Source organism: Blastomyces dermatitidis (genome assembly GCF_000003525.1).
Source record: "Blastomyces dermatitidis ER-3 genomic scaffold supercont1.8, whole genome shotgun sequence".
Taxonomy (NCBI): Eukaryota; Fungi; Ascomycota; class Eurotiomycetes; order Onygenales; family Ajellomycetaceae; genus Blastomyces; species Blastomyces dermatitidis.
The window spans coordinates 1,816,838-1,842,392 of record NW_025544781.1 but is presented as its reverse complement, the minus strand read 5'-3'; the positions used below and the strand labels follow the sequence as shown (position 1 = coordinate 1,842,392).

General features: G+C 46.4%; 10 protein-coding genes and 1 non-coding gene across 12 annotated transcripts; 7 read left to right on the top strand and 4 right to left on the bottom strand.

The window, feature by feature from the left end:
- The first annotated feature begins 1,840 nt into the window (after window positions 1–1,840).
- Window positions 1,841–3,826, top strand: BDCG_07340 (acyl-CoA:6-aminopenicillanic-acid-acyltransferase). The gene is made up of 4 exons (XM_045423139.1): window positions 1,841–2,220; window positions 2,324–2,498; window positions 2,677–2,822; window positions 2,918–3,826. Exons 1-4 carry the CDS (start codon window positions 2,185–2,187, stop codon window positions 3,629–3,631), a joined length of 1,071 nt encoding a protein of 356 aa, XP_045278599.1. The 5' UTR covers window positions 1,841–2,184; the 3' UTR covers window positions 3,632–3,826.
- BDCG_07339 (uncharacterized protein) lies at window positions 3,660–5,153 on the bottom strand. Its single transcript, XM_045423138.1, has 3 exons — window positions 4,939–5,153; window positions 4,651–4,772; window positions 3,660–4,498 (listed from the first exon to the last, which is right to left on the bottom strand). Exons 1-3 carry the CDS (start codon window positions 4,984–4,986, stop codon window positions 4,450–4,452), a joined length of 219 nt encoding a protein of 72 aa, XP_045278598.1. The 5' UTR covers window positions 4,987–5,153; the 3' UTR covers window positions 3,660–4,449.
- Window positions 5,154–5,279: 126 nt separating this feature from the next.
- On the top strand, window positions 5,280–7,328 carry BDCG_07338 (uncharacterized protein). The gene is made up of 3 exons (XM_045423137.1): window positions 5,280–5,790; window positions 5,863–6,448; window positions 6,516–7,328. Exons 1-3 carry the CDS (start codon window positions 5,621–5,623, stop codon window positions 6,759–6,761), a joined length of 1,002 nt encoding a protein of 333 aa, XP_045278597.1. The 5' UTR covers window positions 5,280–5,620; the 3' UTR covers window positions 6,762–7,328.
- Window positions 7,329–7,383: 55 nt separating this feature from the next.
- On the top strand, window positions 7,384–7,455 carry BDCG_17495. Its single transcript has one exon. It is a non-coding gene; the product is annotated as a tRNA-Thr (tRNA).
- A 27-nt stretch (window positions 7,456–7,482) lies between these two features.
- On the bottom strand, window positions 7,483–9,703 carry BDCG_07337 (uncharacterized protein). The gene is made up of 2 exons (XM_045423136.1): window positions 9,033–9,703; window positions 7,483–8,927 (listed from the first exon to the last, which is right to left on the bottom strand). The coding sequence occupies exons 1-2, from the start codon at window positions 9,227–9,229 to the stop codon at window positions 8,123–8,125; spliced, it is 1,002 nt and encodes a 333-aa protein (XP_045278596.1). The 5' UTR covers window positions 9,230–9,703; the 3' UTR covers window positions 7,483–8,122.
- A 53-nt stretch (window positions 9,704–9,756) lies between these two features.
- BDCG_07336 lies at window positions 9,757–11,820 on the top strand. Of its 2 annotated transcripts, XM_045423135.1 has the most exons (2): window positions 9,757–11,299; window positions 11,374–11,820. In XM_045423135.1, the coding sequence occupies exon 1, from the start codon at window positions 10,373–10,375 to the stop codon at window positions 10,772–10,774; it is 402 nt and encodes a 133-aa protein (XP_045282083.1). In that variant the 5' UTR covers window positions 9,757–10,372; the 3' UTR covers window positions 10,775–11,299; window positions 11,374–11,820. The 2 variants fall into 2 exon arrangements, with proteins under 2 accessions (XP_045282083.1, XP_045282082.1); XM_045423134.1 differs by having other exon boundaries at window positions 9,757–11,820.
- Window positions 11,211–13,618, bottom strand: BDCG_07335 (cystathionine beta-lyase). Its single transcript, XM_045423133.1, has 3 exons — window positions 13,070–13,618; window positions 11,892–12,935; window positions 11,211–11,696 (listed from the first exon to the last, which is right to left on the bottom strand). Exons 1-3 carry the CDS (start codon window positions 13,292–13,294, stop codon window positions 11,622–11,624), a joined length of 1,344 nt encoding a protein of 447 aa, XP_045278595.1. The 5' UTR covers window positions 13,295–13,618; the 3' UTR covers window positions 11,211–11,621.
- A 148-nt stretch (window positions 13,619–13,766) lies between these two features.
- On the bottom strand, window positions 13,767–15,853 carry BDCG_07334 (ATPase family AAA domain-containing protein 1). The gene is made up of 2 exons (XM_045423132.1): window positions 15,467–15,853; window positions 13,767–15,390 (listed from the first exon to the last, which is right to left on the bottom strand). The coding sequence occupies exons 1-2, from the start codon at window positions 15,530–15,532 to the stop codon at window positions 14,164–14,166; spliced, it is 1,293 nt and encodes a 430-aa protein (XP_045278594.1). The 5' UTR covers window positions 15,533–15,853; the 3' UTR covers window positions 13,767–14,163.
- BDCG_07333 (chromosome segregation protein) lies at window positions 15,816–18,177 on the top strand. The gene is made up of 3 exons (XM_045423131.1): window positions 15,816–16,959; window positions 17,028–17,471; window positions 17,572–18,177. The coding sequence occupies exons 1-3, from the start codon at window positions 15,930–15,932 to the stop codon at window positions 17,796–17,798; spliced, it is 1,701 nt and encodes a 566-aa protein (XP_045278593.1). The 5' UTR covers window positions 15,816–15,929; the 3' UTR covers window positions 17,799–18,177.
- Window positions 18,178–18,228: 51 nt separating this feature from the next.
- BDCG_07332 (GPI ethanolamine phosphate transferase 1) lies at window positions 18,229–22,633 on the top strand. The gene is made up of 5 exons (XM_045423130.1): window positions 18,229–20,238; window positions 20,314–20,501; window positions 20,562–20,691; window positions 20,773–20,881; window positions 20,969–22,633. Exons 1-5 carry the CDS (start codon window positions 18,472–18,474, stop codon window positions 21,922–21,924), a joined length of 3,150 nt encoding a protein of 1,049 aa, XP_045278592.1. The 5' UTR covers window positions 18,229–18,471; the 3' UTR covers window positions 21,925–22,633.
- Window positions 22,634–23,489: 856 nt separating this feature from the next.
- BDCG_17494 (uncharacterized protein) lies at window positions 23,490–23,875 on the top strand. Its single transcript, XM_045426608.1, has one exon. The coding sequence runs from the start codon at window positions 23,515–23,517 to the stop codon at window positions 23,752–23,754; it is 240 nt and encodes a 79-aa protein (XP_045282081.1). The 5' UTR covers window positions 23,490–23,514; the 3' UTR covers window positions 23,755–23,875.
- The last annotated feature ends 1,680 nt before the right edge of the window (window positions 23,876–25,555 follow it).

Here is a 25,555-nt window from a genome sequence, read left to right as displayed (position 1 = left end):
CCTGTGTTACTAACAATCAGGAACTGTTTCTTCTCAGATACTTTGCAAGATATCATCACTCACATGACCTGATTTTACTATTTGGGTTAGCTTATTGCTTATTTGAGGTTAGCTCATGACATAATCATCAATCCAGTGTTAAAACAGCAATGAATATCTGGAGAAGCGTCTGAGCTTGCTGAGATAACTTGATTGCTTGCCAAAGATCCAAGAAGTCACATGATACAAAACCCCCTTTTCCAGTTCTGCTTCAACACCGCAACAATATCAAAACACACATTCACTTACATTACAATCTATTCCTTTAAATATTGGGAAATGTGTGCATTACCATCAAAAAGGACCCAGCTGGTTGAGTGGTTAAGGGGCTTAAACACAGGCGCTCTCACCCCTCAGTATTCCTAGACCTTGTATGGGGATTGTTAGCTTCAATATGCGTCCAGGATAAACCTCCCCTTTATGACCAAAAAAGTGAAAGGCAGGGATGGGCGACGTGTATCAGATGGTTGGCGCCCGTTTGATAAGATATTTGTAATCCTTCCCCTTCCCCTAGTTTCTTGTTTTGCGATTGTATTTTCTCCTTTAAGCCTAGTGGTTAATGGGAAAGCATATGCACTGTTCATTGTGATAGTGATGGATGGATGCCCTTCTTGCACAGCACGCACTGCATATACGTCAGGGGAGAATGTCAAGAAAAGTCTTGATATCATCTCATTGCTTTAGCCACCCTCATTGAGAAGGCTACGCGTTTGATTCAGAATCATGATTGGCATTCTTTCTCCCTGTCCTTTTCTCTCTTTTTTCGGCTCTTATCGCCCACAACCCCTTTTTCTTCTGGTCTGATTCTCCCTTCTTCGGCTTTGCAAGCCCCTATCGCCCCTTTCTTTATCAGATCTCCACAGGGCCTAGTTTATCATTTGATGGCATCAAATCTACCGACCTCAAGGGTCTCGTTTCGCCAGATGCGCATAACTGGCTTCTTTCCTCAGCCGAGTCGGAAGCGTGTACAAAAACGGCAGTCTTTCCAAATAGCCCTGCGGTTGTATATCTCGAATATACGCACACTAGCTAAATGTTACCATAGTAGCCAATGTTATGTCGCTATCTTTAGAGAAAATGCACTTTTGATACCATTTTTGTTGCCCTATTAATAGGCATCGCAGCAGCTCCTCTGCTACAGAGAGATTCGAAACCATGATCGCTATTGCCATGATACGGTGATCTCAATTCAAGGACCAGCAGGCGATAGCTAATATCATCTTGTTAGGTGGATGCAGCGATTTCTCCCTATTAGTGCATTTTACTAGGTTCTATGTCCGAAACATATGGCATTTTCAAAAGCGCCCTGCGCCATGAAAGTGCGGCGCTGATCAATCTTTTAAATATACCATTACATATTGTGTTTATAGCTGAAAAGATATCATATACGGGGTGAGGATTTATCTCGTCCCAACCATCTATGACGTCCGATCTCTGACGGTTCCAGCTCCGGAAGGCCAACCCCTAAAATACTTTCTAGCTGCAGAACATTGGTTAATATTTATGGCTATCAGGCTCACAACTTGAAGAAAATAACTGAATGACATGCTAAATTCTTCTAATGAACTAGTTTGGGAGACAATGTAGCCGCTAGAGGCTGCAAAGCAGATATCAACTTGTCGAAGCATCAAACCGGGGTTGGCGCCAACTCCATTGAATGTTTCCATATCCAGTCCGGGCATGCAGCTAATAATCTGTATAAAACACGAAAGGTCATGCGTAGGGGTTTAAATACCCCCTTTTATAAATGTCTTGCTGTATAAAGAACAATGTTGCTGGAATTGGCCCCCCTTACTGCTCCCGAGCCGGCATTTCGGTCTCGGGATTCGGGAATGTCTGGGCCGAGCTTTGATAAGATAACGATCCCGATGCGGGGAATTGGAAAGCAAGCAAACATTCTTGCCTCCAGCGAAGTAGAATAATATATTTCACGAACGATGCTCTGGCACAAGCATTTGATATATGTATTGTGGATTTTGTTGTTCGCCAGATTTCAACTCCCAATTCAAGTGGTGATAAAGTTATATTTCTAGGCTAAAATTTAACTAAACGCCACCAGATCTATAATATAAATCCATCATCTGTAACAACCTTAAAGAAGCAAAACAAGATAAGGCCGTCGAATCCACTGGATCTATCGCAACCATGCTTTCTATATCCTGCGAAGGGAACTCTTATGAGGTATAAACCCCCCCCCCCCCTCCCAAAAAAAAAATTCCATGAAGAAACACCAGCGGAGACTGACAAAGCCTCAACTCCTTCGGTTTGTTTTGTTGCGTAACAGATAGGGCTACAACATGGCGAGCACGCACGAGAACAGGTAGCTGGAAGCCTTGAATTCTATGAAGGGCTATTCAAACGGCGATGTTTGATGGATTGGCAGCAAGTATGCGATGCCGCGGTCAAGTTCGTGCCGTTTTTGGAGACGACGTTTCCGGGATATATACAGGAGATGCGAGGTGCAGATTTTTTTTTTTTTTTTTTTTTTTTTTTTTTTTTTTTTTTTTTTTTTTTTTTTTTTTTTTTTCACCTTTGCTTGTCTTTTTAGTATAAATATGATACTCCCCTCTCCCTTTGTCATATGCATAAGATCGAGAATGTAACTAGGGAAGCTAATAAATTGTTTGAATCGTGCAGGCATTGCCCAAGGAGCTGGTGTCCCTGTGGAATCCATCCTGGCACTGAACGTGCGCACGGAGATCGCATATGGCATGTTCAACGACGGCTGCACGGCTTTCTCCTGGAAATCAAAGGATGATAGCTTCCTTGCTCAGAATTGGGATGTGAGTATAACCCTCCGCATTCCTCCCCTCCATCCGGGCGGCCCCCTAAACCCCCGATAAGCCACTCTAATCAGAACATACCTACTCTATTTCAGTGGGAGCGCGAACAATCCCCCAACCTACTCACCCTCCACATCCGCCAAACAGGAACAACTACTCCCGCCCCGACAATTCACATGATAACCGAAGCTGGCATAATCGGCAAAATCGGCCTCAACAGCCACGGCGTCGGTGTCACCCTCAACGCCATAAAAGCCGCCGGCGTGGACTTTGGCAAACTGCCCACCCACCTCGCGCTGCGCGCGGTTCTCGACAGTGTCTCCCGCGCCGATGCCGTGGAGAAATTGGAGCGATATGGCGTTGCGGCTGCGTGTAATATCATCGTTGCGGATCGGACGGGTGGGGTTGGGTTGGAGTGTTCGGCGAGGGATGTCGTGCGGCTGGAGATGGGAGAGAGGGAGGAGGATGGAGGAGGGGATGTAGCGGGTGTCGTCACGCATAGCAACCATTTCATCCGCCCGCATTTGGACACGGAGGGGAAAGTGCATTTGGTTGATACCCTTGACAGGTTGAAGAGGGTGAGGGAGTTGGTAAAGGAAAAATCAGCAGCGGGCCCGCCTAGTGTTGCCGTGATTGAGGAGATTTTGAAGGATGAACAGAGCTACCCGACTGGTATTTGTCGGGAGGTCACGGAGGATAGCTCCATCGCGACGTTGTTTTGTATTGTGATGGATCTGGGGAAAAGGACGGGTTTGATTAAAATGGGCAGGCCGGTTAAGCCTGAGGGGGAGGTGGAGTTACGGCCGTGATTTAGATGGCTTCGTTTTCTTTCTACCTTTTCCGTATTACTGTTTATTTTTTTTTTATGAATGATGAACTGGGGTACAGTAGTTGCTTGGGATTGCGCATCAATACAATTCGAGCGTTGCAGATAATATATGTAAATGAACAATTGCACTAACTATAATGAAGAAAAGATAAAAAAATTCGGCGATAGATCAACGTGCTGTGCAACACTTTTTATAGTTTTCTATGTATAGAGTAACTACGGAGTACACCTATAGTATTTCATACCGGGGAGGTGTCCAATTAGGGGGACATTGGGAAATGTTGAGGACCAAAGAAAATACCAGAAGTAAAGTCATAACAAACGAAAGACACTGAAAAAGACATATATCTTTAATAAGAAAGTGAGGGCCCAGTTTCAAGTACGGCACGAGATGATATCACGCAAGGTTGGTTTAGGATTCAAAGTCTGTTCGCTTGCAGCTTGACCAAACCCATCATATCCATCCGTATCGTCACAGAATATTATTTCCGCCTCTTAATTCATAGCTGTCATTCTCTTTCTGCTGCCGGGTTAGCCTTTGGAACCGGCGCTGTCCACTCCCCTAGTTGCCCACAATCGATCACCCACCAAGCCTATGTTCTAACCACACACACCTCTCTATAATTGAATATGTGACAGGCTCATTCCACACATCAAGGCGGAAAGAAAAAAAGGGAAAAAGAAATGGATAGTATTCCAGGAGAAAAGCTCTAAGAATATAAGATGCGAAAGATATATGGCGTACAAGGCGTGGTTAAGTACAGAGAGGGGCGGTAAAATATGTTGGGAGGTATTGATTTATTGTTTCGCTTTCTTCTCCTCAGCCTCCACGTTTTTTAGGAAATCCCTGTGTTAAATTACAATTCACTTATTAGAATTATGACTTTCATCCATGCTTTTTAAATTGGAAGCAAGCGGGTGGTGGTTGGCGAAAGCTAGGACCTGGTGGTCGGGGTAGAAGGTGTATATATATGTAGGCGAAAAGCGATTCACACGTACTGAATAAATTGTTCCTCATCCTTGCTGCTGGCCTTAATGGGCGGACCTTGTTTCTTGTCCGTCTTCGCTGGCAGGGCGAGGTAGGTGGCGAGGAACGTGCCTCCAAGAGTCGCCATGGCAAGCTATTAGGGAAGTTTATAAGTCAGTATAACGTTCCAAACTCATATATGCTTGTATTCTTCACTTGTGTGCTATCAATTGGGCACGTTATGTATGCTGACTCGCAGCTACAACGCGCTGGTAACTTTGATGGCGGGAATGGGAAGGAGAAGGGAGATGAACACTTACGACATGGGAGCCGACTTGGCGGCCAGCAACTGTGTAGTAAACGACCATCGTCAAAGCGGAGATTGCAATTGAGGTATGTGATAGTCAATGGAGGCGGTCGTCGATGTCCTGGGACTGGAGTTGTTGGAGTGTTTGTTCAATGTTCAGTCGCTTGATCAATAATTGACGATGCTGAGAACTTCCAACTTCCAAGGTTGGGAGGCTCAGTTCACATGACATGACACTATTCCCATTGCAGTTAGTGACCGCTTGTAAGCCGAAAACCGCCGATCAACCAATGAAAACGCAGGATCTCTAGAGTGACCTCAGCGGCTTTTGCGGGATACTTCAAAATGAGGTACCGCAGCCACCACAGCCACCACCCATGACGCGTGGAAATGGATGTTGGAGGTACCTTGGATAGAGGTACCCGCGGCGCTCGCCTCTATTTACCTACTTTGGGCTGCGCGATCATAGGGAAGATGATAGTTCATTGGAGATGATCCCTCTATACTCACTGCATGCCGCTCAAAGCCTCATATTTCTCCGCTTGTGCACTCCTCTATTTCATTCACTACAGGCTATGAGGTATTAGTATTAATAAGGCCGCAGGCACATAGGAAGAGGGACCGTCTTGAGTCCCCCTCTTCATACAGGAACTATCTTACCTACCTAATCTACCTAATACACGTCTATCAATATCATGGCTTGGGGCATCAGAAAAAAAGCCCATACCGATGACAACCACGATGGCACCACAAATAAAGCATCTCATAGCCAAAACCTTGAACTTCGCCGTCGGAAACTGAACCCAGAGCTGCAAAAGCTTCTTGACCGTGAAGAAGAACTCTTGGACCAGCTCTATGATGGCTAGTATGGGAACTAACACTCACACTCGCTCTAAAACCTCAACCAAAAACAAAGCTCTAAGTAACAATGACCTAGCTCCGTGGATACCATTGATACCAAATACCGATACGCCGCCTACACCAACCGCATCCGCACTATCCTCCTCTCCGCACACCGCTACGTCGCTTATACCTCCGACATTGGCGAATCCTTCCGCCCCGTCGCGCACCCCTGGCTCGTCCGCAGCGCATACGGTATCTCCTGGACCTATATATTAGGCGATGTTGCCAATGAAGGGTACAAAGCCTATCTGCGCAACAGACGAGTGCTGGCTCCGGCATGTGACGCATATCGCAATGCGACTGGACAGGTGTCTGAGGATATGGAGGTTGCTGCCATGGCCGGGCGCAAGCTCCAGCAGGAGGAAACGCTAAACTCGACAGCATCCAAGACGCATCCGCTGCCGTGGCCGGATCCAGAGGAGGATACCCTGATGCCGTGGCAGACGACGAAGATTCCACTGGTAGAGGATTATCGCTCTGTCATGGCTGAGCGGGCGGTCTTCCAGGCACTGGCTAGTGTGGGATTACCTGCGTTAACGATCCATTCTGTGGTGAAATACTCTGGGCGTGCTTTTAGGGGGGCAAAGACTACTATGATTCGCACGTGGTTGCCGATTGGGGTAGGCCTTCTACAATTATGGGTTATGGACACGGCTATACAATGATTGCTGACTGTTACTAAAATAGCTTGGTCTCGCCGTCGTCCCATTCCTGCCTTACGTATTTGATAAACCTGTCGAGCATGGTGTGCAATGGGCATTCCACAGTGCCTTCCGCGTTATCGAAGGGGGCCAGGCTGTTCCGCACCCTGCGGAAGACAATAGCCAAACAACCTCTGTGATTCTTTCAAATCTGGAGCAATACCGTGAGCGGAAGAAGCAGCAGGAGGGGATTAGAAAACGTGACCAAGGTAAGAGTGAGGAAGTGAGTTAGGTCGAGTTGAGGTGGTTGAAACTAGGAATTTTAGTGATGAGCTACGTAAACATCTCCTGCCAGCTATTCCCTTTTTACCTTGTCTTGCGGCTTGAACCTCGGATTTACCTGGTGTCTCCTCTCTGCGTATCCAGCATTGTTCCATATTTGAATCTATACGGACTCAAAAAGTGGGTTTCATTTTTTCACATTTCGTTTGTCGCCACTGCGGTGATCTCTCCACACCATTTAGCAGGAACATAACCAATGCACCCACCACTCCGGCTGCATTACCTGTTGTTATGAATGGGTGAAAGCAGAGCAAAGAAGGCATATCTCCATTTCGTAGCTAATTCTGAGAGACTAAGGGGATCGCTTTTGTTTTCTCATTCAGCTTTGCTTGGATGGCAACCCAAATTGTATCAACACAATGGAGGGAAAGGGAGGGAGGTGGTACATGAGGGACGGAGTATGGACTAATTCGCGCGTAATAACTGAATATAATTGGATGTCTTGGTCTTTACATACATACGTATAGTTATCGTCGATATTCAAATGTTTGAAAATGTTGTCATTTTTGGGTGAGGCTAGACATTGAAATAGCACAAGATCCCAATTGCCGAGTAGCCATTCTAACAAATACGCCCGCGTGGCTTAGTGGTAAAGCGTATCACTAGTAATGATAAGATCCTCGGTTCGATTCCGAGTGTGGGCAGATTCAAGTATTTCGTTTACTTTTTCTCAATTTTCTACTTTTCATTTTGTTCATTTGTATATCTTCTATTTTTGATACTCGGCATTGGAGATTCATTGAAAGGAAAATGTGAAGGATTGTCATTAAGTAGATGGCCTATATCTTATTTATTGATTACTTTTTTTCGTACCTTCTAGGGGGGAAGAATTCAAAAACAGCCAAGGAACAAACTCAAATTACCCCGCCCAGGTATCTAACGCAAATTTTAGGAAACCCTATCTATCTTAGTTGAATATACTTTGACATATGCAATCATGTAATGAGAAGAAGACGCTATGCGAACGAAAATTCCCGAAGAGTTCGCTAGAGAAAAAGCAAAAGCAAGTCTAGGCAAACAGCTGATTTATAGTATATAAAGAAAAGGCTGTTGGGGTATCACTTCATAAAACAGAAGAATGGGAACGGAAAGCTACTCTCTTACAGCTCGATGCGTGCGAATGTGCTTGGTAGGAGGATGGTCGGGCGCGACTGTCGACATCGTGGGTGAGGGATCCGAATTGGTATGTGTTTTTTTTTTGGTTGTCGTTATTCTAACAGGTCGTTTTACTGCATATTATATATGTATATCATATATAGCCCCTCGGATGGTCTTAACCCTAAGACCGATTTGGACGCAATCATTCTAGCTCTATATCGTACCTCCTTTCTCCTCTAATGATTTCATCAACGTTGCTCTGAATTTGGTATTAGCCACGCCTCCAAATCCATAAGCGGGGACAATTCGTCCGATTCGAGCCATGACGGTTGGTGCCCAATCTCTTTTTACGCGGGCCCATCTATCTGTCGCAGGTAGCCCGCCGGGTGGTTGGCGATTGTAAAGATCCAAACCTAGCAAATGGAACGGCGTACTGAAAAGTTGGACGGCCGCCGGGATGGAGAATTGGGCTAGAGCAGTTTTGGAGGATGGGGTGGAGGCGAAGATATCGGGGATGTGAGGCGAGAGGAGCGTGGGGAGGTTGAAAGAGGCGAATATGGTCATGCTGTCGCGCAGGCAGAAAAGAGCAAATGAGCGTTTAGGGATTGGTAGAGATTGAGGCGCTTTGGAAGTTGGGGGAAGTGTTTGGGTAGTCTTTTGCTTTGGATTTTGCGTTCCCTTCGACTTTTGTGACGTTTTTGGTTCTGAGGGGGTGTCCTGCGCACCAAATAAACGGGCAAATCGTGCGTCTTTGTAAACGCATATTGACATATTGACAACAGCTGTGGCAATGAATTTAGCAGGGCCAGCTGAGACATCACTGAATGCCCGACCATCCATTGTCGATGTTACAGTGTCAATAACGTTGGCTGTTAAGTATGTAGATCCGTAAAGGGTGTATATAAGGAGGAACGGCGTTGAGATGAAAAAACTATGGGGTCGTTTGACGATCGTGGCCAACGACGATTTAAGGCTTTGGAGGATGGGAAGACCCTTTGCAGCTTTCTCAATAATAGCTCTGTTAAGTTTCAATTGAGAGAAGTTAGTTGGTCTGCAGATTAATTACGGCTACATCCAATCTCCACTTGAGGGTGAAAAAAACATAACAGGCTAATCAACTCACTTGTCAATAATGGTGATAAGCGGGCATATCAATGACGCCGCTCCAGCGGCGCTGGCTGCATCTACGGCCAACCTTGATCCTAAACTATCTGTATTCCATTTTGATGTTGAAAGGGAGACCCTAGTGATGGGCGATCGAGATGTGGGAGGTGACACAGTGGCCGAGTCCAACTGCGATGCAGGCTCCCCGCGACTCATTTTCGCCAGTATGGCATAGAACAATACTTATGGACAGGGAAGATGAAATTCAAACAGTAAACTACTAGTATTTATAGTAGAGATTGAAGAAATCTAACTCGTCTCGCTGGAATGGACTAGTGACAGCATGGGCAGTAACAATGTACTCAAAAAGGATAGAAGTGTGTCTATAAATAAAAACCCTCAAAACAAGAAAAGAGAGTGTCGGCGACAATCATCAAAGGGACATGACAAGTAATTAAAGAATGCAGGAAGGCGAAATAAACACAACAACTGCTCAGGACTCAGGAAGAATATGCAGCATACTCTTCTTGGCGCTTGTCATGTTGATTGTAAATTTGTGGTGGCAAAGGATGAGAGAAATTCTAACGTTCTCAGCCGCGCCAAGTCCCGATTTCAGACCGAGAACTACCACGGACGGTAAAGTCACATGACATCATTCCCTTGGCATTGCCATCGCCGACTGGATTAAGTTAATTAACTACGGCAATTCTTGGATATTTCAACTGCTTGAGTGAGACAGTCGTGAGATATATATGGCAATTTGCCAGCTTGTGGAGAAGCTCATTATTTTTTTATTATTTTTTATTATTTTTTTTTTTTTAAATCCAGCAGATTCTTACACGCCCTAACTTAAACTTAGAGACTAGGAATTGCCAGATAATGGGACGGTAGTATGTGAATTGGAGGCGTCCGAATTCGTACTATTCGAGCCCATCGGCTCTTTTCTTTCATGGACAGAGCGTGACAACCCGCGGCCTAGCAGATATTTCCGACCTGAAATCGACTGCCAATGTTCCCTTCTCTTCGACATATTCTAACTATAGGTCATACCAGAAAAGAGAGCTTCCCCGCCAAAGTATCCGTATCTTACCTGGTTTTGCCGCGAATCCCCCTACCGCGATTCCCGCGAAGCTTCTTTGTGGCTTTACAAACCCGTTGAATAAATGATATCCGGCCGATAGAAAAAAAAAAAAAAAAAGAAAAGAAATACACGTGGGGTAGCCTTATTATTTCATGTTTTGAGATAACTAGCCGGCTCCTTCGTTGGCGTTTCTTACACCAGTGAAGATGACCAACTAGATAACTAATGCATAGGATTCCATGCATTCTCTTTACATAGCCTTGTGTTGGCTTCTATAGATGGGAAAATCCCATATGACCTGGGGCTTTCCTGTTCTTCCCCAGCTAACGACTAGGATGCTTTGCCTTTTTTCTCGCCAACTTGCTTGTTATGGAATAATTGATGATGACACGGTCAGAGATAGTTATCCGCAGCCGTCAAATGTGAGAAAGGGAGTGCTATATCTACTAACATCCGTTGACCGAGGATGCACTGTGTGGAACCTCGATACGCCGCTACTGGTTCATTTTTGCTTAAAATCAATGGCCAGGGGTGCGGGGAGACCAGCAGAGTTTCCAGATCCTGACACAAAAGCACTGTTGGGGAATGCGAAAATCGCGGGCATGAACAAAGATCTTCAACTTCATGGTATGCAATACAATGTTGCCCTAACGATTTTCTTTGTTCCATTCTCGTTGTGAGGTCCCAAGTAATATCCTGCTCATGATTTTACACCCATGGGTATGGATATCTGTGATGCTGTTCTCCTGGGGAATAGTGATGTCGTGAATCTCAAAAGAGCTAGAAGCTAATAAATATGACGAGAACCCATCAAACTTAGGGCTCAATCGTTGGTATCATGGGCATTGTTGAAAACTACTAAGGCCTCGTTGTTGCAAGGTTCTTCTTCGGAGTTACAGTGTGTTACAGAGGTATGCTGAGTTTAAGTTTTGCCTCAGTGTCACCTATCGCAATAGCTGCTCTACTCTCTCCACCAACAGAAGTTACTTCAATCATCAGACAAATCACCTGTGGATTAAGGAACTATGTGCCAGCTTTAACAGGCTCCAACCGACATCATCACAGGCGCGAAAACCATTCCTATCGTCTTCGGGATTGGATAACCTTAGTGACGTCATTAGCCAGGGCTTGAGGCGGAGAGGGGTAGCACCAGCCTGTAAGAGAGGAATCAATCCTGATTCCTGACTCACTCGAGCGTATATGTCGTAAGTTGGGCAAGCATGACCTTGATATAAAAGACGATAAACGACCAAGTTAAATAATATTCATATATTGATAGACATAACACAACTCTTTTTTATATGTAACTATCATTTTTTATTTACCCATATTTCTCCCAAAAATATCGCCGGATCATCTTGTAGTTGTGTAGATATATGTACAGTCGTTGTGGGTGGTGAAGCGTGAAATGGTAAAATCATTAAAAGAAGAAACTCTGAAGGGGGAAGGTGGGAGGACGGGAAAGTCTACAATGGCAATGCTGGGGCTATCATGCCGCGCCTTTTCATGCTATGTGCGAGGGCTCATTCATGTTTGAGATGATACCGGATTGACCGCTTGGAAGTCGTCTAGCGATACAGTGACAGCGCCGGCTTGGACGAGCTATACCAATTGAATTGGCCGTAGTTAGTAAAATCGATACACTCGGGCTTCAGGGGAGATAAAAACCAGAAATTTGAATGGAAATAATAGGTAGAACAACAAAAAAAAAAAAATAAAAAAAAAAAATAATAAAAATAATAAAATAAAAATAAAAATAAAAATAAAATAAAAATAAAAAGAGAGAGAGAGACATACCGCTCTTCTCAAATCATCAATTAGATCATCCACATCCTCAATGCCGACACACAGTCGAATCAAATCTTCAGGCATGTCCCTCTCCTTCCTCGTCTTCGCATCGATGCTAGCATGGCTCATCCGGCATGGCATGCTAATCAAGCTGTTAACGCAACCAAAGCTGACGCTGATAGCCCACAGTTTCGCATTCTCGACAATCCGCTCGCTGATGTTCACATCCCCCGTTTCAAACGAGAGCACTGCACCAGGGCCTCGTGCCATGGAGCGATGGAGGTCGTATTGCGGGTGCGATTTGAGGCCAGGGTATCTGACGCGGAAGCCATGGCTTTCGAGAAACTCGGCAATGCGCTCTGCATTGGATTGCTGTTGCTCCATGCGGACTTTTAGCGTTTTGACGCCGCGCAGGAGCAGCCAGGAGTCGAAGGGGGACAGGCCGCAGCCAGAGCTGTTGACAGTGAAGTATAGTTTTTCGCCCAGCGACAGGTCATTGACTGCGACCACGCCGGCCATCAAGTCATGGTGGCCGGATAGGTATTTGGTTCCGCTTTCGTAGACTATATCGGCGCCTAGGTCGAGCGGGTTGAGTAGTAGCGGGGAGAGCATGGTGTTGTCGACCGAGACCAAGGCATCGGGGTTTGCCTCGTGCGCCAGTGCTGAGATCCGCGGGATGTCAACTATCTTTATTAACGGGTTTGTGGGAGTCTCTAGCAGAATCAGCCTCGTTTTGGCTCCCAAGACTTCGGCCACCTTCTCTGGCCGGGTAGTGTCGACGTGGTGAACAATGATACCACCATGGACAGCTAGATATTTCAGAAGACGATGTGTGCCGCCGTATAAATCGTCGCCGGTAACGACTTCATCGCCTGGCATAAGGAGGCGGGTAATCACGTCCAAGGCAGCCATGCCAGAAGATACCACCAGGGCTCGTTGGGCGGACATAATTTTCGCTAGATGGCGCTCTAGATGTGTTCGTGTGGGGTTACCGGATCGTGTGTAGTCATATTCTCCGCCGCCAGCTCCGGAGGTTTGTTTGAAGGTCGCACTCTAAAATTATACATATTTAAGTCTTATTTCTCTAATGGTAAAATGAAACTGAATATGCAGGGGCAATAGGACCATTGGTCGTTACAACCAACTGCATCTATTGCATCTATTGCATCTCGCTGCCTCTCTCTCACCTGGTAGATAGGCACACTGCTCGCATTGAACTGGTCATTGCCCTCTGTAAATACTAGCTCCGTAGCTAGTGCATATCTCCGGCCGTTATAAGGACTGGAGGGGGCGGGAGAGGGAGGCAGATTGTGGCCTTCGATATCGATACCGGACACCGTCTTTCTCGGGAGGATCTTCGACTTGTCCGACGAGCTGTCGCCAGCAGAGTGTGGATTCTCAGCACCGGCCATTGCTGAGAGCTGGTTTACAGGCAGACAGGGGAAGGGATGAGGGCGTTGGGAGGATGGGATGGGATGGGATGAGAGGGAGACGGAAACAATGGAGCTATCAATGCCAGCACCTATTCAACTATGTTATATTTGGTGTTCATATGAAAAGCATCTAGTAAGTATTTCTCAAAGAATTAATGAAGACTGTCTGCAGTGTACAGTGTACAGTGTACACTGGCGATGACGATGAATTAATTGGTCGTGGTTGGTTATGCGGCGGTTGGGATCGGGCAGATCCGGGGGCGGTGAGGGATGGGATGGCGTCATTTTTTAGCTCGCTTCTTGCGCTGCTATATAAATATATATATAATAATAAGTATATATACGGAGTATACGTACATATATATATATATATATATATATATACTCCTATATATAAGTATATATATATACTGTATACTGCTATGTATATATATATATATATTTATACTCCTATGTATATATATATTTATATATTTATATATTTAGCTACGGATTAGATATTTAGTGGGAAGAAAACAAAAGTAGAGATAAACAGTTCAATTCCAATCCTAGGTCAGTATGTTTTTGGAGTTCAAATAACTTGGGAAATAGGAAATAATGTAAACCCTTGCCCAGAACGCCGTCACATTTCTATGTACGGAGTAGTTAACAGTCAACATATTTGTCAAGGGAAGCCCCAAATCTTCCCACCATCTGACACGCTTGAAAAGATAGCATACTATACACACGCGAACAAGGGATAGGAGTGTAATGATATAATTAAAAAGAATTGTTAAGGAATATATATATACGTGTATGAATATAACAAGAGGCAATAAGTTTGCGCCATGACAGGGAAACTCAGTCCATCATTCATCAATAGGGATGAACTCCGGCTCAACAACCCGATCGTCACCACCGCCTTCAGAATCAGTAATCCAATCCTTTTCAGACAATGGCTTGCTGTTTATGGCCTTTGCTAGCACAGATTTGCGCTTGACAATAGCACCATTATTACCCACATCACCGGTAGCCCTCACGCCACCGGCTCGTTTGAAAAAATCTTCCGTTCGCAGACCGCGCACTTCATCCGGATCCACGGTTTCCATCGTAATGCCCGAATCCCGCTTCGATCGTATTAGCTCCCGGATAGGCACCATTGCAGCGTCCCGACAAGCCTCCTTGATATCACTACCTGACATCCCCGCCATAGCCTTGACCAGGAAGTCCAGATCAAAATTCTCCCGGTCGACCTTTATGTCCTGAAGTATAAGCCCTAATATCCGCAAACGCTGCGCAGTGGGCGGAAGGGTGACGGGGAACTTTTTCGGCATGCGTCTGAGAATCGCCTCGTCAATATCCTGGATCCGATTCGTTGCGCCAAGGATGAGAACCCGCTGCGGTTGCCCCGAGGTGCTGGAAGAGGTCAACCCGTCCCAGTGTGTCATGAACTCGGCCTTCACCATGCCGCTGGCCTCGTGTTCGCCGCTCCGCCGCGTCCCCAGTACTGCATCGATCTCGTCGATGAATACGATGCTCGGCTCCAGTTTACGCGCGAGAGAAAAGACGGCGTTGACGAGTTTGTTCGAATCGCCGTACCACTTCTCTGTTAGGGTTGAGATGTGAAGATTTATAAAACAGGCGCCACTCTCGTGGGCCAGCGCTTTTGCCAGCATCGTCTTGCCGCAGCCGGGCGGCCCGTAGAGAAGCACTCCTGACGGCGCGCTGAGGAGCGATGACGTGGATGAGTATAGATGTGGCATGGTTAGCGGATATATGACCGACTCCTTCAATTCTTCAATAATATCTTCCAGTCCACCGATGTCGTTAAAGGATACTGGGATGTCTTCTGGCGCTACGACGTCCATCGCGATGGTCTGTTCGTATTGCGACAGTACGAGGTCCTCCCTCCTTTGCTTCTTTTGTCGCCGTGAGCCTGTCTTTCGGCTGGGGGACTCGTCGTCCGAATCCTCGGGGCCATCGAGTCTTCGTAATATAGCTGCAGACTTTCGCTTTGCTTCCTCATGTTTTTGGCTATCGGGATCGAATTCGACTTTGGAAAGCAGGAATCTGACGACAAAATATGTGGAAAGCGACTGCGAGATATGCACATGTTAGCAACGGAATTTCGCAGACCAGGATACTTTTTGCTATTATTTCAATGTCCCTTACCGTGCCAGCAATCATTACTAGCTCCTGTAATAATTGCTGCCATTTGCGGCCGCCGCCCGAGGCCATGGCGGGTTATATGTAGTGGGATTGGCGTTCGTCGCAAGCTAAGTATAGCGGAATCCAAGGGGGTGAGGCTTTAAACAAAAGAAGGGTGATCTAGGTCTATGGAAGGAAGTTAAAAAAAGGCGTCTTCTTGTGTCTTGTCTTAAAGCACATTAAATAAAATTCAAATGAAAGGGCGGGTGGTGGTGCTTTTGAAGCCGAGTTCAACTCTGTAGTCCAAGAAAAAGGAAAAATGCACCAGCCGAGCCGCGATCACATGTTCTCAGTTAACTATCGCCGCCAACGTCTCCCACGCGCTTTGGCCAGGCTTATTTAACACAGCCAACTGCAGTTGGGATTCTCGGATTACCACTACCGGACTCTACGCAAAGTAATAGAAACTATTTCTTTGGTTTGAACTATGCCAAAGCGGAAAGCCGCGTCGAAATTGTCCGGATTAGTAGATGATGACTTGGAGGACGACCTTTTGATGAATGGCGGCGGAGAACACACCCACGATGAAGCCACGGATACCGCTCCGCCCCCTACAAAAAGGGCAAGACCTGGAAGACCGAGAAGCGCTGCAGCCAAAGCCACAACTGCGGCGAAACCTAGTACCCGCAAAGCTCGCTCGACTGTTATCGTAGGACCAAAACGAGGTCGTCCTGCTAGAGGTACGACGACCCGCAGAGGTCGCAAATCACCTGGAGACACCGAAGAGGCCCACGAGACTGTGGATACTAGCTTTTCCAAAGAAAGCGACCAGGAGAAGTATTTGGACGACGAGCCACAGCCAGAGCCAGAGCAGCCATCGCATGATGAGCTTAACTCTCCAGAAACAACAGCGCATGGTGGCACTCGAGCGGGTGGTCGGACGAAAACTGGAGCTCAACAAAAGAAAGCGCCTGGCAAACGCGTGACTATAGATGACGGATTTGAGTATACCCCGATGGGATCGCGTCATCCCAAACCAAGTAAACAACCCACGGAAGAGAAACCTGCAATCAAACCTGTGACGCGACGCAAGAAGCCTGAGGTTGAACCAGAGATTGAAGAGCAGCAGCAGGAGGAAGTGGAGGAAGAGGAGGAAGAGGAGGAAGAGGAGGAAGGGGAGGAAACGGAGGAAGCGGAGCAAGCGGAGGAGCCTGCTTTACCGGAAAACCATTACCTGCCTGCACGATCTATATCTCGTTCTCCCATCAAAGGTCCCGCCAACGGCCACTTACAATATAAAACACCCCAGACAGCCAACCAACGGCGTAAAGCTACGGGAGCCGTATCGGATCTTGAGAAGGGCGACAGTGAAGCGACTTTACGGAGGAAGCTAGGAGATATGACGAAAAAATACGAGAATATGGATATGAAGTATCGAAATCTGCGTGAGGTGGGGATTCTCGAAGCCAATTCCAACGTGGAGAAGCTACGGAAGCAATGCGAGGCGAATACTGCAGGTATGCAATTGCAATAGCCCCATTCTACTTTACATAGCTGAACCAAAACTAACTCCCAAACCCGGCAGCATCCAATGAGTTAATTGCCTCGCTAAAGAAAGAACTCGCCACGCAAACCACCCTAGCCAAAGAATCACGCACCCTTCAAAAACAGCTGCAGGACCGGGATGACGAGGTTGCCGAGCTGGAGGCCAAAATCAAACACTTGAACTCTGGCTTGACCGATGCCCAAAACGAGATAAAGGCCCTCCAGATGAAGTTGGCCGCCTCACGAACCGCAGCAACAAATCTGGAATGTGTTACAGGTTCCAAAGGCCCTGGAAGCGCTGCCAAAGTTAACAGCGGCGGCGTTTCACGATCGATCATGGGCAGTGCGGAAGCTGCCCATGCTGCTCAGATAGCCCAGCTAAAGGAAGACCTATACAGTGATCTCACAGGCCTTATTATTCGTGACGCTAGGAAACGAGAGTCTGATCACTTGTATGACTGTATACAGACAGGGATGAATGGAAGTAAGTTGTCTTTTCTCGTATCACTGCTATTTAGCCACTTCTTTTTGCAACACAGCGGAAAGAATTAAATAGGCTAACCATTCAATTCCCATCTTACTAGCACTACACTTCAAACTCGCAGTTGCGCACGATTTGGAAAACACGAGCTTTGAAGCCGCAGAGTTCCACTATTTCCCCCTTCTGGACCCCAACCGCGATCGTGATTTGGTTGATATTCTCCCCGAGTACCTATCTATAGATATAACCTTCCCACGGCAACATGCCTCGGTGTTTTATAGTCGGGTGGTGGATACGCTTACGAAGAAATCGAGACGGACAGATGATTAGGATTTGGAGCTGTGACATCTATTATCATCCCTTTTTATTTTATCTTTATCTTTTATTTTATTTTTTTATTTTTCCAAGATCATGCAGGACATTTACATACACATTTGAGCAAATCCGCTCAAATCATTAACATTTTTAAGGAGCATAAGACCTTTGTACTTTTAACCAAGATGTTGAGCGAGAGCGCGCGTGTTTCTCAGTTGTCATTTTGTTGTTACTAGCGGCGTGTACCCGTTGATATTTTGACTAAGTTGTCTCTGTTTGAACATTGTCTAGATACACAATACTTTTGAATCTCTAACTACTCTCATTATAAGAGTTCTATGGAAGCATTCGTGTCATGTAAATGCTCTTCTCGTAGCATTGAACGTGGTTGAAGCCGCTAAGATTAGTAATATATTAGTAAAACTCCAAGGAAGAATAAGGAGAGCATTGAGCCATCAACCGCTTCTATGCTGCATTGCAGCACATGCGCTTCTATACAACGAACTGCGACAATGACTCGATAGCTCTCTGGAACTATATCTTATCCCCAACCTTTTTACATCTCACAAGGTCTTCTAGACCGTTTTCGCTCCTTTTCCACGTATGGTAGCTAACAAGATCGGTTTTGTATAAAACCTTCGCCTACAACGCAACTGTCTCCTAGGTCACAAGAATACTCCCACCCACCATGGCTTTGCCCAGGCGGGTCGGCTTTCTAGCCCTGGCAATTATCTTCCACACGATATACACCTACTCGATATTCGATATCTACTTCGTCAGCCCCATCGTCAGCGGCATGCGCGAATTCGGCGTCCAACGAGCTCCCTCCGCAAAAGCCCCCGCAAAGCGACTCTTCCTCTTCGTCGGCGACGGTCTGCGCGCCGACAAGGCGTTCCAATCCTTTCCGGACCCGTCGCCGGGAGGCGTTCTGGATCCAGATTATAGCTCTGTGCCGTCAGATAGTAACCCGCCTCGGCCGCTTGCACCGTTCATTCGCTCCCGCGTCCTTCACCATGGCACCTTTGGCGTGTCGCATACGCGGGTACCTACCGAATCTAGGCCGGGACATGTCGCCCTTATTGCTGGGTTGTATGAGGATGTGTCGTCGGTGACAACGGGGTGGAAGCTCAATCCGGTCAATTTCGACAGCGTTTTCAATCGCAGCAGACATACCTGGAGCTGGGGGAGTCCGGATATCCTACCGATGTTCAAGGAGGGTGCGACGCCTGGGAAGATCGATGCGGAATCATATGACGATGAAGCTGAGAATTTTAGCAAGGACGGGTCGCAGTTGGATATATGGGTGTTTGAGAAGGTGAAGGCGTTATTTGCGGCGGCAAAGGAGGATCCAGAGCTCGATGCGCGCTTGAGGGAGGATAAGCTCGTTTTCTTTTTGCATTTGCTCGGTTTAGATACGGCTGGCCACTTTTTTCGGCCTTATTCAAAGGAGTATCTGCATAATATCAAGGTTGTCGACCAAGGGGTGAAGGAGATTACGGGATTGGTTGAGGAATTTTACGGCGACAATGAATCCGCCTTCATTTTTACGGCTGATCATGGCATGAGTGATTGGGGGAGCCATGGTGATGGGCATCCAGACAACACCCGCACTCCCTTGGTGGCCTGGGGTTCCGGCGTCGCTAAACCGAAAATTCAGAAAAGGAAGAAAGCACCAGGCCATGAGGATGGGTTCTCGTCGGACTGGAACTTGGACAACGTTCACAGACACGATGTTGCCCAGGCCGATGTGGCTGCTCTCATGGCATACCTGGTTGGGCTGGATTTCCCAGTGAATTCGGTTGGGGAGCTTCCCCTTTCCTACCTTGATGCGTCTCCCAAGGAAAAGGCTCTGGCCGCTCTGGCGAATACGCAAGGGGTTCTGGAAATGTATCGGGTCAAAGAGGAAAACAAACGAGCATCAACTTTGCGGTACCAACCATATCGGGCTTTCGGGGATGATGATCACTCGATTGAGAAACGCATCTCTGAAATTCAAAAGTTAATTTCGAGGAAGAAATATGACGAGGCGATTAAGGAATCTTCAAATCTTTTGCATACCGCTCTAGAAGGCCTGCGATATCTGCAGACCTATGACTGGCTATTCCTCAGAACTATAGTCACTGCAGGCTATCTCGGATGGATTGCATATGCCCTGACCACAGTGCTCGATCTCCATGTACTGCATGGATCTTCCGTCCCAAGCCGTACGACATTCAGTACAATGTTCTTTTCGTCCATACTCGTCATATTGTATTCTATCTTTTGGATTCAAAAGTCGTCGTGGAGATACTACGCATATGGTATTTTCCCCATCTTCTTCTGGGAAGAAGTCGTGGCGAAGCGGAATGCGTTAGCGGCCGGACGAAAGATTCTTCTCAGCCATGTTCAGTCACTGAGTGACTACATATCTTTTGGTTTACAAATATTGGTATATGTTGGGATTTTGGAGGCACTTGTGAGTAATATCCAATCTTGCCCCTTTAAAGCGACGCCAAATCGACAACGTGAAAATAACTCACACATAAGACAGGTTCAATCATATTTTTATCGCGAAATTTACACAATTTGCTTCATGCTTGCGGCGATATGGCCTATATCCTACGGCATTGGCTTCCTGTCGCGCAATAAACTCGTCGTAGCTACGTGGAGTATCGGATGTGCTTTAATGAGCACCTTCACGCTCCTACCCGCTAATAAGGTGGAAGATGTAACTACCATGTAAGTAGCCATCCCTATTCCGATCAAAAAGCGGAGTGCAGATTCTTACTTGTCGTACAGAACGATAGGCGGTACTCTCATGGTCCTTACCGGACTCTTCTATCTAATATTCGAGGAATCTATAACGCCCCATTCTAAAACCCTATCAATTGCCGTCAGTAAGGGTTCCAGGCGAATTATGGGCATGCAGGTACGTAAGCCGCTGTCTTTTAGTGCTTCCTCTAGAATCATTATACTAGACGGTACTAATGCATAGATGGGCCTATTTTAGACCGGCATGATTCTGCTGGCTATAATAGTAACGAGATCTACCATCACCTCACTGCAGGCAAAAGAAGGTTTGCCGTTAGGAAACCAAGCCGTGGGATGGTCGATTCTAGGTTAGCCTCACTATTTTCCTTCAAATCTCACTCAGAATAACTATATCCATGATACAGCCTAGGATTATTTTGACTAACGTGTTGTAGTGGCTTCACTTGTATTACCCTTCTTCCACCGGCTATACCCAAATAGCCACTACCTCCATCGCCTTGTCGTGATCTTCCTCTCCTTCTCTCCGACATTCATCATTCTCACCATCTCGTACGAGGGACTCTTCTACTTCGTCTTTTGTATTACCCTCCTCAGTTGGGTTCAACTTGAACACCGCATTTACACCTACACATCTTCCACACCATCGGTCACCACCGCTTCATCGGATGATGACGCTCAAATAACAGCGCAACCTAATCGCAAAAATCAAGCATCCAAATCGCCTTACCGTATCCTAACCATAGCAGACGCCCGAATTGCACTGTTCTTCTTCTTCCTCCTCCAATCCGCCTTCTTCTCCACCGGCAACATTGCCTCAGTCTCCTCCTTCTCCCTCGAATGCGTCACCAGACTAATCCCCATCTTCAACCCCTTCTCGCAGGGAGCGCTGCTAATCCTAAAGATTCTAATCCCATTCGCCATCATCAGCGCGAATCTGGGTATCCTCAACCGGCGCCTAGGCGTCGCGCCCTCCTCTCTCTTTATGATTGTCATGTCCATCAGTGACATCATGACGCTTAATTTCTTCTACATGGTGCGCGACGAGGGGAGCTGGCTTGATATCGGCACGACGATTAGTCACTTCTGCATTGCCAGCGGGCTGTGCACGTTCGTTGCTGGGTTAGAGTTCCTTAGTGAAACGTTCATTTGTGGTGTAAAGTTTGAGGATGCTGGCGCTGGTGCAGCTGGTTATGGAAATGATCATGGCAAGCCGGAGAAGGGTGAGAAGGAGACGCAAACGACGACAAAGAAGGGAAAGGCCGCTGTGGTGTCGAATGGTGCTAATGGCATTTCTTCTCATGCGCTGGATGTGACGTCCTTAGCCGACGCAACGAACGGACACACTAATGGCTCCGCGAAACCTTTCATCGAATCATCTGGGAAGAATTAAATTTACTCAATATCATCCTTATCATATTCACCACAATCCTACACATCCCATTTCTTTCTCATGAGATACTGAAGCTTTTTTTTTTTTTTGGAAATCCCTTACATCATGAGGATAGGCATGATGTTCTCCCCAGCAGAGATATTGCCCCTGTAGGCTTTTCTATCTTCATCACAGCCCAATACCTCCTTCTATTCTTCTTTCATCACTCCTAGATGTCTCTCCGGTGATTCATTTTTACAGTTTATAAAAAGGGCAGGATAAAAAAGGGATAGGGAATTGTCTTATATCATATAATAATCATATGCATATCATGAGCTTAATAGTATTCTTATTTCTTATTTTTATTTTTATTTTTATTTTTATTTTCATTTTTATTTTTATTTTTATTTTTTTTTTTTTTTTTGGAGGCGAAGTATTCTTTCTCTCTGCTTTTCTGCTCTGTGTTTCCTCTTTGTTGGTTGTTGTCTCTTGCAGCCCTTCTAGCCCAAGCAATCGCTAGGGTTCTCTCTGCTGCGTTTTATAGTGCTATTCGCAGGGTATATTTTCTATACGTTTAATTTCCAATTCAGAAGAGTGTATACTCCGTACAGAGTACAGATCGAGCTAATTGACTTTCGACTTCCAGACCGTCTTCAACAACAAAATATGGGTTAACTCCCAAACACTTCTAAACACCCGTTAGTGAGAATCAGATAGCTTCCTCTCCGCTAATCCGCAGCAGAGAGCCTCATCGTATCAGGATCCCCGTCCCCTGGAAATATTTGAGGAGTAATATAATTGTTACTTCACCAGTTTTAGGGTTTGGCCGCAGGTGGCCAGAGGTTAGCTGGTTTCTAGTGGGCGCTGCGCGGGTGATAGGAAGATGGAGCGGTATTTATTTTCCCCGCATATATGTAGACTCTGTCGAGTTTGCATGTCGAGTCTCTGGATGTGCTGTACGTGTGTACATGTACACGTACATGTACATGTACATACATACATACATACATACATACATACATACATACACACATCGGTTGTATTGATCTTGATACATAGTTCCAGAGCCTGCTGTGAGTAGGCGCGTGTGGAATTTCATATCAACTCTCTATAGACTTGAGGTGATATATTTAGAGGTCGAACTTACTCCCCTGCATTGACACCCTTGAAGAATTTATGCATACTTGCATTATAATATCACTCTCCACTGGACAAAACATGACTGACTCTTTAGTATTCAGTGCAGAGGGAATAAAAAAATTAGCGGTTGCCCAGCCAGTTATTGAATTTCAAATCTAAGACTCTAGATAGAGCGTGAGTTCTATCTACCCTTACACAACCTATGCAAACCTAACAGACCACTTTTCAGCGCGAAGCCGTCACTCACCGTGGACATAGTTCTTTTTTTTTTTGTTCAGGATGCATGTACACCTCCGCTCCTAGCCAGAGCCTAAGATGGCGCGTCTTAGCCATGTTCAACCCCCCAGTTTCAGGAAAAACAACACAATAACATGTGAAAGGATGAAGATGGATGCCAAAAATTCCATCCTCATCTGAGCTTATTATTATTGCTAAACAGTCAGTATGTCCAGCTCCCCTCCGCAGCCCTGTATGCCCAGGCCCAGTGTTTTGGCTAGCTGGGTTCAGGCTGGTAAGCTTACATGCGGGAGAAGAAGTCGACTCTTACTACGGAGTACGTATTTCGACGCTCTGTCATTCTTCCAACGAGGAACCAACCCCTTCATCAAATCATATATCGGATGCTTGCAGCCACGTTTCCCACCCATACCCCATACCCCAACAATTGCCACCGGGATGGCTACTCCCGTCTTTCAAGGAAGGCGGGGGTAACTATTATTACTATTTTTGCTCTGTAAAAGTTAGTTGTTTGGACCATGCAAGATCCAAGAAAATGTTCCGGGACAAGGCGATTCTCAATTCCTGGGGTCCCTTGACTTAGGGCAAGACATCCCCCCGTCAACATAACCAACATTGGATCTAGCTTCCCTTTAGTTCTATGATTGGGTTTGCCTGAAACATCATTGCATTGATCCAGCGCCAAAATTGATGCACAAGAAGCACCAGGGGAAAAAAAAAGGAAACCCGTTCCCTTCGCGCGCCATCATAAATGCGCGGGGCCCCCGTAATTTTCGAAAGAAGGCTTCCGACCTCGTCGCGTCCTTGAGCGTCAAAACATCCATATTATTGTTCCTTAGCGAATACTCAAGTCGCCGCCTTGCAGATCGGATCCTCTGGTTCAGCCCCTTCAACTCTCAAGCCCCAGATTTCCATCGTATTCTTCTTTCCTGTTTCCGAAAACGAATACGGCGCTACGGCTGAGCTAAAGGTGATAACCAAATTAGCCGAGGCGGTGCTAAGTTTAGCTTGCCTTGCCGAATTTAGCGCGGGGAGGGTTTATTGTCTGCTGATCGGCCCGGAAGATGGAATGCGAAAGAGGCAATCTAACCAGTTTCCCCTGAGGCCGGGGGGCTTCGATGGGAAAGTTCCGATATGGAACGGAGCAATGTAGCAGCCTTGGACGTCCCACGATATCTCTGACATCTCGAAACATCATTCGTTGTTAGGAGAAGCGGGAATGAGAATCTTCTGATGTCGCCGCATCCAGAGAGTTTATATGCAAGTTTCATGCAATGGAATGGCGGCCGCAGTGAGTAGTAGTGATAAAGCTTTCCTCTATATATCTCTCCTGATAATCTGATAAAATGGCCTATGCGGAGTAGAGTCTGGCTGGCCGCCTTTTTTTCGTCTCGACCAGAGCCTCCAAGGGCTCCACATCCATGTTCACCAACAGGTTTCTAGCTGAAGCCTGAAATTTTCCAAGGTGGGCGTTGCTGCCCGCTTCAGGGAATAATAATGAGAGGAAACCGCAAGAAAACTAGTGGAGCGCAAGCAGCCAATCAAGCGCTCGGTTCCTTTAACTTCCCTAGGGTAGTACATGGGTGGGCCTGGCCGCGTATCGTATCTCGTCTGAAGAATGATCCCGGCTCTCCTGGGGTTCGTGTGTTATGGGGGGTGAAAAGACGAGTGTGATATCGGGGGGCTAGCTGCTGCTGCTCAGGACATTTGAATATTGGATCCTGATGTTTTACGTTAACTGTTAACGCAATTCCCAGGGGCCAGGAGTGCCATGAGGAAGAACTGGCTGGAAGCATACTGCGTAAATCTTTTCCTCGCGCCATGCAAAATTAACTGGAGTTTTTAAAGTTCGCGCCTTGTGGCGGGGAAGTTGTTTTCGCCCACCACAGCATATTTCAGGGCTAAAACCCCCAACCCCACAAATAGCGCATAAATCTTGCAAGGAAGGGAAAAAGAGAACAGAAGTGCTGCAGATGGCTTGTTCAGACTCCTGAACTGCCTGTCATAGCTTCCGGGCCCTTCGAACCTGGCGTTTCTGAGGGAGTACTCCGTAGTTCAACATTGGAAAATAGTATTGTATTGGAACAGGGGAAAATTAGCAAAAAAAAAAAAAATTAAAAATTAAAAATTAAAAAGGAATAGAAAAAAGAAAATCTGGTGCTGTCTGACAGTCCCTGCGTGCTGTCTGTCATCCCCGGGGTTGAAGTTATGGTTAAAAGCACTCCCTGTCCCTGTCCATGACCAGCAGCTAAACCTAGCCGATTGCCAGAGGAAA

Bases quoted from the DNA above. Each gene is read 5' to 3' on its own strand.
- BDCG_07340 (XM_045423139.1), top strand. From the start codon at position 2,185: ATGCTTTCTATATCCTGCGAAGGGAACTCTTATGAG. The intron at 2,499-2,676 runs GTGCAGATTTTT...TGAATCGTGCAG, and splicing joins ATATATACAGGAGATGCGAG to GCATTGCCCAAGGAGCTGGT. The intron at 2,823-2,917 runs GTGAGTATAACC...ACTCTATTTCAG, and splicing joins TCCTTGCTCAGAATTGGGAT to TGGGAGCGCGAACAATCCCC.
- BDCG_07333 (XM_045423131.1), top strand. From the start codon at position 15,930: ATGCCAAAGCGGAAAGCCGCGTCGAAATTGTCCGGATTAGTAGATGAT. The intron at 16,960-17,027 runs GTATGCAATTGC...CAAACCCGGCAG, and splicing joins ATGCGAGGCGAATACTGCAG to CATCCAATGAGTTAATTGCC. The intron at 17,472-17,571 runs GTAAGTTGTCTT...CCATCTTACTAG, and splicing joins ACAGACAGGGATGAATGGAA to CACTACACTTCAAACTCGCA.
- BDCG_07339 (XM_045423138.1), bottom strand. From the start codon at position 4,986: ATGGTCGTTTACTACACAGTTGCTGGCCGCCAAGTCGGCTCCCATGTC. The intron at 4,773-4,938 runs GTAAGTGTTCAT...CTTCCCTAATAG, and splicing joins GCCAAGTCGGCTCCCATGTC to CTTGCCATGGCGACTCTTGG. The intron at 4,499-4,650 runs GTACGTGTGAAT...AATTTAACACAG, and splicing joins GATGAGGAACAATTTATTCA to GGATTTCCTAAAAAACGTGG.
- BDCG_07338 (XM_045423137.1), top strand. From the start codon at position 5,621: ATGGCTTGGGGCATCAGAAAAAAAGCCCATACCGATGACAACCACGAT. The intron at 5,791-5,862 runs GTATGGGAACTA...ACAATGACCTAG, and splicing joins GACCAGCTCTATGATGGCTA to CTCCGTGGATACCATTGATA. The intron at 6,449-6,515 runs GTAGGCCTTCTA...TTACTAAAATAG, and splicing joins GCACGTGGTTGCCGATTGGG to CTTGGTCTCGCCGTCGTCCC.
- BDCG_07334 (XM_045423132.1), bottom strand. From the start codon at position 15,532: ATGGCCTCGGGCGGCGGCCGCAAATGGCAGCAATTATTACAGGAGCTA. The intron at 15,391-15,466 runs GTAAGGGACATT...CATATCTCGCAG, and splicing joins TAGTAATGATTGCTGGCACG to TCGCTTTCCACATATTTTGT.
- BDCG_07337 (XM_045423136.1), bottom strand. From the start codon at position 9,229: ATGAGTCGCGGGGAGCCTGCATCGCAGTTGGACTCGGCCACTGTGTCA. The intron at 8,928-9,032 runs GTGAGTTGATTA...GAAACTTAACAG, and splicing joins CTTATCACCATTATTGACAA to AGCTATTATTGAGAAAGCTG.
- BDCG_07335 (XM_045423133.1), bottom strand. From the start codon at position 13,294: ATGGCCGGTGCTGAGAATCCACACTCTGCTGGCGACAGCTCGTCGGAC. The intron at 12,936-13,069 runs GTGAGAGAGAGG...GTATAATTTTAG, and splicing joins GCAGTGTGCCTATCTACCAG to AGTGCGACCTTCAAACAAAC. The intron at 11,697-11,891 runs GTATGTCTCTCT...CAATTGGTATAG, and splicing joins TTGATGATTTGAGAAGAGCG to CTCGTCCAAGCCGGCGCTGT.
- BDCG_17494 (XM_045426608.1), top strand. From the start codon at position 23,515: ATGCCCAGGCCCAGTGTTTTGGCTAGCTGGGTTCAGGCTGGTAAGCTT.
- BDCG_07336 (XM_045423135.1), top strand. From the start codon at position 10,373: ATGGGAAAATCCCATATGACCTGGGGCTTTCCTGTTCTTCCCCAGCTA.
- BDCG_07332 (XM_045423130.1), top strand. From the start codon at position 18,472: ATGGCTTTGCCCAGGCGGGTCGGCTTTCTAGCCCTGGCAATTATCTTC. The intron at 20,239-20,313 runs GTGAGTAATATC...CACATAAGACAG, and splicing joins TTGGGATTTTGGAGGCACTT to GTTCAATCATATTTTTATCG. The intron at 20,502-20,561 runs GTAAGTAGCCAT...CTTGTCGTACAG, and splicing joins GTGGAAGATGTAACTACCAT to AACGATAGGCGGTACTCTCA.